This window comes from Melanerpes formicivorus, unplaced genomic scaffold (assembly GCF_026170545.1).
Source record: "Melanerpes formicivorus ecotype bairdi unplaced genomic scaffold, bMelFor1.0.p_v2 SCAF_3, whole genome shotgun sequence".
NCBI classification, from domain to species: domain Eukaryota; kingdom Metazoa; phylum Chordata; class Aves; order Piciformes; family Picidae; genus Melanerpes; species Melanerpes formicivorus.
In genome coordinates this window covers 7,610,341-7,621,682 of record NW_027142355.1, presented here as the reverse complement: position 1 = coordinate 7,621,682, position 11,342 = coordinate 7,610,341, and the positions used below count along the sequence as shown (strand labels likewise).

The 11,342-nt window shown below is 43.4% G+C and overlaps 1 protein-coding gene across 4 annotated transcripts in view; it reads left to right on the top strand.

Moving 5' to 3' along the window:
* The first annotated feature begins 309 nt into the window (after nucleotides 1-309).
* Nucleotides 310-11,342, top strand: part of PANX2 (pannexin 2) — a 37,467-nt gene continuing 26,434 nt past the window's right edge. For all 4 annotated transcript variants that reach the window (XM_068165967.1, XM_068165958.1, XM_068165949.1 and 1 more), the window contains exons 1-2: nucleotides 310-820; nucleotides 1,276-1,594. In XM_068165967.1, coding sequence (XP_068022068.1) covers nucleotides 1,369-1,594 — 226 coding nt within the window. In that variant the 5' untranslated portion in view covers nucleotides 310-820; nucleotides 1,276-1,368. The remainder of the gene's footprint in view (nucleotides 821-1,275; nucleotides 1,595-11,342) is intronic.

Sequence of the window (11,342 nt, the reverse complement as noted above, 5' to 3'; positions counted from 1 at the left end):
TTTTCCTCGCCACCACCACCACACTTCTCACAAGCCACCGCCCTGGAGGAGGCTCCACCGTACCCGGCATCGTGCGCTGCGAGGTTGCTTGGGGGCAGGAGAGGGGAGGGGAGCCCGGGCTTCCTACTGCCAGGATCATCCGCCTCACTACCCCCAGGACCCCTCCCAAGCCTCCTTTCCTCTTCCTCCACCCCACCCTCTCCCGCCTCGGTGCCCCTCAGAGCGCGACAACTACCCGCATGCCGGCCCAACCCTGCGCGCCCCCGGAGCCGCGGGACGCATGCGCGGTGGTGCCGCGCGGTGGCTCCTGCAGGGACGCGGCTGCCGCTGCCGCCCAAGGCCGGGGTTGGGGCCGTCGCCGCAACGTGTTGCACGCCGTAGTCTCGCATGTGTCGTGCCCATACCGGCTGCTCGCGGCCCGCGCCGCTCCTGGTCGCCCTGCTGCGGCGGCAGCTCCCAGCTCAGCAGGCTCCAGCTGTTCGCTCTAAAATCTTAAAGGACCTCTGCGTTCCCGCAATTCATTCCGGTGCTGCTCTCGCCACCTCCCCACGACTGCTGCAAGCCCCTTCTTGAATTGCTCTGTACGTTACTGCTGCTTGGTGCAGGCGGGCATTTGCGTACTAATCGCCAGCCACCCGCTGCAATAAGAAGCATCAACACATCATTCGCCTCCGGCTCCGAATCTGGAGCGACTGTATTACTTCTGGAGGTGCAAGAATCCTCTGCCGGCCTCGGTCCAGTGTAAGTTTATTTGCGGCTTCCGCTGTTATTTACAAGACACCGGGTTTGTTCTCCATTCCCTGGGAACCGAAGTTGCCAGGTAAATGCCCTCTTGTTTGTCTGCAGCACTTTAAGAGAGGCAGCTACAACCTGTCTTGTTGCATGGCTGCTTCACCGCTATTGTACAGCATTAATCGTGAAGCGGGGGCAGCGTCTAATTGCATAGCTGTCACCGGGCAGCTCTCGTTGCCCGCCTCTCGTGACAGTTCTCTGCGCTGCTGAGGGGAGGGGGAGGCTGCCTTGTACTGCACAGCTCCCGCTGCACTGCTCCTGGGGTTGCGGCTGTCCGGCTGCAGCGTTACTCCGGCTCGTTTGCACCGCTGTCCCCAGGGCTACAGGGGTGGGCAAGGGAGCTGCCCGGTGGGCCCGGCGGGAGGCCGGGGGTAGCGGCAGGCTCCGCAGGGGCAGTGTCCCGCCAGCCCAAACATGGGGCCGCTGCGGCAGAGGTGCCCGGCCGCGGCCCCGTCGTTACCTCTGTCGGTGTTGTCCCCGCAGGCCGGGCGGGCGCTGCCCGCAGCCAGCCCGCCGCAGCGCGCCGCCCGCCCCCGGGGAGGCCCGGCGGCGTGAGGCCGCCCGCCGCCGCCGCTTATGCAACACATTATCGATAACCATCCCGACATGGCCACCGCGCTGCTGGCGGGCGAGAAGCTGAAGGAGCTCATCCTGCCGGGGCAGCAGGATGACAAGGCGGGCGCGCTGGCGGCTCTGCTGCTCCAGCTGAAGCTGGAGCTGCCCTTCGACCGGGTGGTCACCATCGGCACCGTCCTCATCCCTATCCTCCTCGTCACCCTCGTCTTCACCAAGAACTTCGCCGGTAAGGGTCGTGGGGTGCCCGCAGCGGACGGGGTGAGGCGGGCGGGGCCGGCGGGCTGAGGGGGCAGTTGCCACTTCGCGCCTCAGCGGGCAAGGGCGGGAGCGTCGCGGCAGTAGCCGCTCCCACACGGCCGCCAGCGCTGAGGGCACCAGCTGCTGGCCTCGTGACGCGGGAGGGGCCCCCAGCGGCAGCTCATCGAGGGCCCTGAGTTGCTGGCATGGAGAAGTGTCCACAGCCCTGCAGCTGCCGAGAGCTAGTGTGGGCAACACGGGCTGCGGTTTTATGCTTCTTGAGGTGGATCCTGGGCAGGTGCTGAGCTGGACCCTGGTGACTTAAAGCATTTGTTCTGATGCTGGTGTAGGTGTACACAACGTGAGTGTTTAACTGGCTTGCTAGGAAGAGGCAGATGCTCTCAGGGAAGCTGATACAATATATGGAGACACAAGCACACTGTGCTTCACCATATTGTGATAGTGGAAATCACTGTTGTCTGTTCCCTTTGAAAGCTACACCTTGCAATGCAGCCATTAACAGTTTTAAAGGCCTGGTCTGATTGCCCATCGCCACCCATGCTGAATCCTTCCAATCTAGGAAGGTCAAGTTTTGATGAGCCTTGAAAATTACCAACCCGGTAAATTTAGGACACATTTTGGGCCATTAGTGCATATGTAAATATTGTTTCACTTTCTGAAGTATAGGCTTGATGATGGCAGCTGCCAGTGCATGGCTGCTTTTAAGGTCCCCTGAAGCCCCATTGAAATTACTAGTGCTTTAATATACAGCACTGACCAGGGGATCCTGCTTGTGAGGTTAGTGGAAATTGGCTGTATTCAATCAGTCTAAACATACAAGAATTAGACTCTTGCTTTTGCACACTGCTTTGTGATTGACTTCCAATACTTACGTATCCTTAATACTCGTTTTTGTTGTGAGATAAAGTTAAATTGCCTAGAATAACAAATGCTTGCAAATGGAGCCTTGAGATTTTTCTTAATTGTTGAAACCCTTTCAAAATAGTCAGTTTTTAAGAATACAGTTACATAGTTCAAGATCTTCAGGCACAGTTAATGTTGAGAGCCTAATTTTTTGGATAGTCATCTGAAGGAATCTCAAAGAGACCATACTTTCAGGGCATGCTGAGCTTGCTGAAGCTTTGAAAGCTCTTTTTTTCATAGTGACTTAAAAGCAGGATTCAAGGTCACCTTTGGTGGTCCTCTAGAATACAAAATTTTGGGGATCTCTTCCTCTGGTGTATAGAGAAGTGAACTAACAAAAAGGCAATCCTATAGAAACTCACAAGAGTGCACACCTACATATGTGCTCTCGAGACTGCATGCCTCCGTATCTTCATACTGTTTGAAGTGCATGGATTTGAGCCTCGCCATGTCTGAACGTAACCTTTAGTGCAGGAAAGGTCACGCCCCTTCATGTGTGTTCCTTTGTGTTTTGTAAGTTTCCTAGCAAAAGCCCTTTGATAACTGCTTGTGCAGACAGCAGTAACTTGTTCTACATGAACAAATCCTCCAAGACTGCATATTACAGAGGAAGCCTCAATTCTGAGAGACTCAGATAAGACCAATGGATTTCCCTTTGTAAGTCTAAACTGTGGCCCACGTAAGAATGTGGAACAGAGGGGAATGTACTGAACTTCTCCATTTAAGTCTATTTTATGCCATGGGAAGCTATTCTCCAGGATGATGATTGTGTTCCAGATTTATTTTTCAGAATTACCAAAAGCAGTATCATTTGTGTATGCTCATTTGCTCTAGTAAGATAGAAGGCAGTACCCTGTTCTGTCGTGCCGGGACGCAGCATACAAGGCAACACAGAAAACATCCCTATGTCTGTGGAAAAATAGGAGAAATCAAGCATCTGCCATGTGATGTGTTTTTTTTCAGACAGTCTGCAGTTAAAAACAAATTATAAAAGGAAAAAAATATAAAAGGGAATATAGTACAAATGCTCTAAGGGTATGATGGAGCTAAATAGATCCCCTTTTTAAGTTGTGTTGAAGAGCTCAGGATTAGTGAATTCAGTTCAAAACTCCTCTATTAACTTCAATCTGAGGGAAATCAGGTATTACTGTTACCAAAAACGATGTGTACCTAAGTCAGGCTTATCCAGAGACACTGAGTATGGGTATACCAGCAGTTCATCTGGATACATTCTTATTCCTGATCCTGCAGTTTGTGTTGTGTTTCACTCTCGCACTGCCATCGATATTAAAAAAAACCCAAAAAACAGAACTCTTGTCTTTGTTTGGTTGATTTGGATACTGCTCCCTGTGTGCAATTTAATTAATAGGTGATGATAAAATTAAATAAGGTTCCTGTTGCTCCTTCAGCTGTGAATATCATGGTACCTTCCCAAACTTTGCTTTGGCCCCTTGTGTGCATCAGTTACTGCTTCAGAATAGGAAATAAAACCCCATGCTTTTCATTATATCTGTTAATGGCATCCAGTGCAAGCCATGGAAAGCTACCATTATGTCACTCAACTGACAACAACCCCCTTTTGTGGGGTCTGTACCATCTTACTTAATCAGTGTTGGTAACACTTTTGAAACAGTGGTGTGTGCACTTGAGATATGAAAGTGTAGTGGTCAAAAAGCAGTGATTTCTCACAAAAATGTTGCTCTGGATTGGAAGAAGCTGTATGATTAGTGCATTGAGGGGATAAAAGCCTTTGTACTTCTCCGATCTACCTTTGAGTTTGTGTTTGATCAAGCATAGCTTAAAGCATAGTCAAGAGCAACTGCACAGTCTGTGCAACAAGTGTAGGGAGAACTGCTTCATGGCTGAGCAGCATGGGCATCCTGCTCTGGGAGTCTGCAGAAGGCACCTGGGCATCACAGAATTCCCTGGGGCTGGAGGCTGTGGTGAAGCATGTATGAAAGCAGAGTTCAGCCCCACAACGGAGGACAAAGAAAGACTGTGTTATTTAGTTAAAAGATTAACAATCTTAAAAATCATTGTCTCCATTGTATAGCAGATTGCATACTGTAGTTTGCCTGTGGGTGAAAACCAAGTTAATAAATTAATAATACTGTGCTAGTGTCATGGACAAAGTTGTTCTTTAGGTAAATGCATTTGCAATTTCATGTAAGTTATTTGTTTGTCCTCGTATTGGAGTGTTCTGATATTTACATTGCTTTTGAGAAATTATATTGCAGATTTTTGTCTTAGGAGCATAAAAGACTATTCAGCTTATTTCTGAAGCAATCACAGTCCAGTTGAACTTAATGTGTTACAAAAGGCTTTAAATTAAATTTAAATTAGGTATTGAGCTTCTAATACTTGTATCTTAGAATCGTAGAATAGTGTGGGAGGAAAGGGACTTTTGAAGATCAGCCAGTTGTAACACCCCTGCCATACGAAGGGATATCTTTGATTAGTTCGGGTTACTCAAAGCCCCGTCCAGGCTGGCCTTGAACACTTCCAGTGAAGGGCCATGCACAACCTTTCTAGGCAACATGTTTCAGTGTCTTGCCACCCTTCTTGTAAAGGAGTTCTTCGTTACTTTTGATCTAAATGTGCCCTTTTAAACTGAAAGGTTTAAAACCATTGTCTTTTGTCCTGTCCCTGCAGGTCCTGGTAAAAAGTCTCTCTCTGCCTTTCTTACAGGCCCCCTTTATATGTTGAAAAGCCATAATAAGGTCTCCCCAGAGCTTTCTCTTTGCCAGGCTGATCAATTGCATCTCTCTCATCCTTTCATGGCCCTCCTCTGGACTTACTGTAGTAGATCTTTCTTTTACCAGATCTTGACTATTGATTTCAGTGGAGACAGAACTTCACTCTGATGGCTGAAGTAAGATGCAATTCTTGCACTGGCCCCTCTCTGAAGAAAGGCATACAGCCTTTCTTTTAATTTCCTAAATTTTCTTTCATAAAAGAAAAGATAGTTACCTTAGCTGATCTTTAACATTACAGTTTCCACACCTTCCAGTTCTCCTTTAGTGTTCTCAAAGCAAACCAGTGTGATTTCAGAAAGGACACTCCTAGAAAGTTAAGAAAAATAAATCCATGTGCTGTATTTATACTGGGTGTAAGATCATCATAAAGCTGTTTAGGAGCAATAGTCAGCTACCCCACAAAAGGAAAGCCTACAGGAGTACCCACTCTTCATATAAAACTAGGAAGTCCTGTATTTAGAGGCCACGCTAAGAGTACCTTTAAGATAATAAGGAAACTTCTGGAGATATGTTTCTCTTACTCAGTGGATGGAACAGTAATTGGTTTTCTAGAGTCACAGGACTCAGCTTTGGTGAAGGTGCCTAAGGAAGCCAGCATAGGCTAAAGGAAACCTTTCCCATATAAGTATTCTTGTTGAGAATAACAATGTGAGCAGTTCATAGTCCCAAGGGGATTTAGATACACGCTGGTTTTGTTTGGAATCTAGATAAAAAGGGATTTGTTCTTTAATATACCACCATTACATTTTCACTGCCTTTCTAAAATGCACAGAACACTGAGTATTGTTAGACTGCAATGTTTGTTACCACTTCAAAGTGATTCTGTTTGGTGTTTCATGTGGTTTTCATCCTTTCCTCAACCCTCCCTGTTTTTACCATGGAGCTAGTACACATAGACCACAGCATGATGCTGATGAGTATTTAATACTGGTCTCCACCAGCAAATGCTGTATTCTGTCCTCCTTGAATGGCAACAATGCAGCTGGCAGTGAGTGGCAGCCTGTTGTAGTGAAACATCTCATGGCATTTGCTGAACTTCCAAGATACTGTTCTACAGTCCAGTAGATGAGGAGATACTGGGCTGTAATGATGTGTTGCTTAGTGTATTGTTTAATGTTTTTTACTAAGTTATTGAAATATTACAGTTCAATGTTGCAGTGTGTTCAGAAGTAATGATAACTTTGGGAGTTTCTTTGTGTTGAGCAATCAGAGAGTGAGGGCCCCAAAAGGGAATATCTTGCTGTTTCTGTCAAGTGTTATCTTCATGATACTGAAATATTTTGGTTTCCAAACTTTCAAAAGCTTTAGGACTGATGTGGTCAACCTCAGGGATTGCTAAGTGATATCCCTCTTGCATAGTGCCTCTTGCTTTCTATTCACAGTGAATTATTTGTGTATTGCAGTCATGTTTGCTTTTCCCACGGAAGATGCTAAATAACAACACTGTATTAAAACAAGATAAAACAGTCATCCAGATGATTTTTATATTTTATTCAAAAGCAAAGCTTTGGCATTGATTTTCTTGGTGGATTTATAAAAGAGTGCCTACAAAATAACCAGGAAGTTGCTCATGAGTACTGTTATTTCTATGTCTCTTAGCAGTTATGTAGCTCAGCCCTCTACCACCCTTTTGCTAGAAAATTCTCATGAGGAAGTCATGGAAAGAGACATGTTAAGAAAGTTAAATGACTGAAGGGTCAGTTCAAGTTTTTATGTTTTCTTTTCTGATTTGTAATCATCTGGCACAAGCAATGCTTACTTCACAGTGTAGTACAGTCTATGTGCGAGTTCAGTGTCTTTATATGAGTTTCATCCTCGAGTATCTTTGAAATATGTTTTGAAAAGTTCCCTATGATAAGATGGAGTTTTACTTTCAATTTCTGGTGAAACTTCTAATTTAATTTACTGCTTCAAATTGTGGGCAGCATATTTATATATGCTCACTTACATGACTTACCTATTAGATGACTTCTGAGCATCTTTTTCCATTTCTTCTCCTCAACTGTACTTACAACTACATGAAGCAAGAAAATGAAGGTGGCATTTTTCCAAGTGATTATTGTTAGTGCTAAGAGTACAGGGCTAGGTTTTTTTCTGTACCCAATGGCGCCAGTGCAGAAATTGGTTCTGAGGTGGTATTAAAGATTGTACCAGTTGTGCTTAAGTGCTTTATAATCATCTATTACTGAAAAGAACCAAAATAGTACAAGCAACCACAGGCTGGCTGCAGTTCATCTGCTGACTGTTTACACTGCTGATGAAATTTTTCCCAAAGGGTAAGAGTAATTAATACACACAAACACAAAGTAGGCACAAGATACGTGAACTGGCTTTCTACAAGTTTGGTCATTTAAAGGTGTGCGGTTACACAGCTGAATGCTGAATAGAAAGGCAATCTTGAGGAAATGCATGAGCCTCACATGTAATCATTCCACTGCAGTTCCTAGCAGATACAGATATATTTTTGTCATTAATTCCATTTCTAAAGCTTCATTGACACACAATTTCATATTAAATTTAATTATCCTGTTTTCACTGTTAGACCCTTCATCTTCCCAAGCATCACATGTGTGAGGAAGTCCAAAACATGGATGAGATTTAGCTTAGTACATGCTTTTAGATAACTTCAACAAATGGAACAGATGGTCAAAAATATTTTCATTTAAGAACTACTTCACTCAGTCAAGAAGCTCTGTGAATGAGTAAGAGTTAGGTCAAGACTGTTTTTCAAAGCTATGCTGGAGGGTTTTTTTTCTCCTTAAACTGGATAGAAAATAAGCATTCATGTTGCAGAATAAATCTAAGCTTGTCCTGTTTCTCAGAACGGTAAAACTCTTTGGGAAGAAACCAAGTTCCTTGGTTTCTGTCAGCATTACAAATGAATGCAGTGGGTGCCTCCTTAGGTATACACATTTGATTGCAAAGCTGGATAATTTTGCAGCAGACTGGCATGATTCTTATAGAGATTCCTGTTGTTTTCCATGATACAGGATTTATTCTAAGAACAGCACTGAAATCCATGCAGATATTTCCATCATCAGGGATTTTGTCCCAGGCGTGTATTACATTCTTGCATCTGAACTGGGAAATACAGCGGTTTGTTATGATAGCAAGGTTTGGGAACCGGTTTGCTTTTCTTCACTGGCGTCATGCCTGTCAGGCACATTTTAAGTACCAGAGCAGCGATGCACCCAGGTGCTGAGACACATGGTACATTTTTTTGCAGCTTAGGAACTCAGTGACTATTTTGGGAACATTTTAGTTATATGCTGAAGTAATCATCTGAGCATTCTGAGACCGAGGGGCTTTATTTTCTGTGGGATCCACGATCTGTTGAGGAGAGCAGGAGGCCTCCACACTGAACCATCAGAGCTCCTGGGAACCTTTGGGGACTGATTCTCCCAGCTCTGTCATGATGGAATAGAATAGTTCTGACACTTTAAAAAAAAAAAATAAAAACCACCACCACCAAAAAACAAAACCAAACAAACAGAAACCACCACAATTTCTCTCTATCTGGAGGAACCAGTTTTCCAAAAAGCAGTAGAACAGCCATCTCTGCCTCCAAAATAGTGTTATTAAAATAACATCATTACCTAATAAGCTAACTAGTGGTGGCTTTAGGTTTTTTTAATACAAAATTTTCTGTGCACTGTGTTAATGCCAAAAGGTGCTTAATACAAGACTTCTTTTGGGGCTTTTTGGTGTTGGGTTTTTTTGGGGGGTTTGTCATTTCTAATCATTAAGTAACAATAGTGCAGTAGAAAAAAATTGCTGTTGCCCGATGTTTCCTGTGTTTGTATTTTGCTCTTGACCCTTGAATTAGGAAGCCAACTTTGTCTAAACATCATCAGTTCCACTGGATTTTCATAACTCATTTCACTTTGGTGTTTACATTTTCTTACAGTTTGCTTTAGTTATTGCTCTGGCCACACTATCATAGTGTCTGAGTGCTTGTGTAGTTGCTTTAGGGTTCCACCTCTAGAGGGGAATTTTTGAGTTGCCCCAAAATGATTTTTTGATCTTTGGAAAATATTAAAACACTTACTTTTACACACATTACTACTTCTGTGCAGATGATGTCGTATCACGAAAATTCCACTCACCTCCTTATGTAAAGGCTGTATTTGAAATTAATATTATTCATATTTCTTATGTGGGACTGTCTGCATGGCTGGAATTAGTTTATTGTATTTTGATGAGTGCATGTTTTTGAATTCAGACCTAACCTTCCCTCGAATCTTAACATAATATGAAGCAACATTATAATACATAAACATACCTCTATGTACAAGTACAAGCATTGCAATTCCTTCCAGGTGTTTTCTGTTTTGTCAGAGTTCTCTTGAGCACAAGGAGAAATGCTCCTAGTGATTTAACAGTACAGTCACTATAAAGAAACTCTCTTTCCAATCGTGTTACCACCATACTGCATGGCCATCATATGGTGGATGGTAGCTCATGATTGAAGAAACATTCCGCTGTATGGGCAGCCTAAGGGATTTCCTTTAGGTGTTTCCTCACATTCCCTATAACAGCTGCTATTTCTGAATAACCTCCTCCAGCAGACTTCAACATATCAACCAAGTAGGAGTAGGTATTTTCGTCCCCTGAATAACCTGGGCAGGCAATATAAGTCTTTAAAGCCCCATTGCTGGTAAGTGAACTTGAGCCTACAAACTAATATTAGAAGAGCCAGTGTTTATTACATACAGGGAATATAGTTCTGTAAATTTATATATACACTAGGCAAGTGCATTACTAATTTAGTGATTCTGCAGATCCAGCATATATGCAGTTCAAGCAGCAGTCCTGCAAGGAAAATGACCCAGTTTGTAAATATGGGGACACCTGCTGCTGCCCTTACATTGCAGTTATGCCTGTGAGGAACCTATTACCTATCAGTCTTGGAAAATGCTTATCTACATCTCATGTATTACAATTAGTCTTTGTAGAGTATGGGCCAGTAAAACTTAATAGCAGCAGTGGTTTCCTGTTTTATTTCTTTAGGGGCTTTCTTTTCAAGATTTTTTTCTTAAACAGGACAAGTGGTTTCAGAGAGTGAGAAAAAAAGGCTATACCTTACCTTGTTGATCATGGAGAAATTTGCACCTTAGGAAGACTTCATGGGCATGGAACCTATATTCAGATATGGAAAGAATATTCCTTAAGAAAGGTAAAGGTATTGTTTTTTTGTTTTGATAATTAGCTTGCTATGTTAAGGCTTAGTTTGGTGAATGCTTTCCTATTATGAATAAACTGAGAGAGTTAAATAGGTCTGTATGACTGCAGTTGATGGACAAAAGTAATTTCAGGAATCCATCCTCATGCTGTACTACTTTCTAGACTTTAAATAGCCTTTAAGTAGACTATTTGAAATAAAGCAGTTAAATTAAATGTTGGGTTTTTTTTCCTTTGGCTGTGAATTAATTTGGGCATTAGCCAGCATGTGTTATAATCACATTCATAGAGGGTTCCATATTCCTTGTGGACTGTGTGGCTGAGGTGGAAACCCTCTATACTGGTTAGATAGTGTTATACTTCCTTAGACTACATTTTCAACCTTAGTAACATGAATCTTTTTTGTGCTTTTTTTCCAGGGAGAAGAGGATCCAGGACATTTCTTCTTTTCAGTTTAAAAGTCACTGAAAAACAACTAAATAAATTATTCCTGTTTCTCAAAATAAAGAGTTTCCTACCTGCTTTCTTGTGCAGTCCTGTTACTATCCAGGATGAGTGAGGCATGTGTGTCTGATTGCTTACACATATGTGACACAATGTTACGGAGGGAACTATCCATGTCAAATACTGGCAATTAATGCTGAATTCTGGAAGTTTCTCATTTATCTTGGCTGTTAGAAACTTGTGTTATGGCATTTGACGGGCAAGGAGATTTAGAGATCACACCTAGACACTGAGTTTCTTCATAGAGTCAGGTGAAGAGGACTGTTAAAAGGAGTACTTCAGAGAACTTGACTGGCATGACAGCTTTTCTGCATAGGTGGGGTGGGCACCAGCTTGAGGATGACTTAGAGGCTCTCTTCAAGAGGGCAGAAA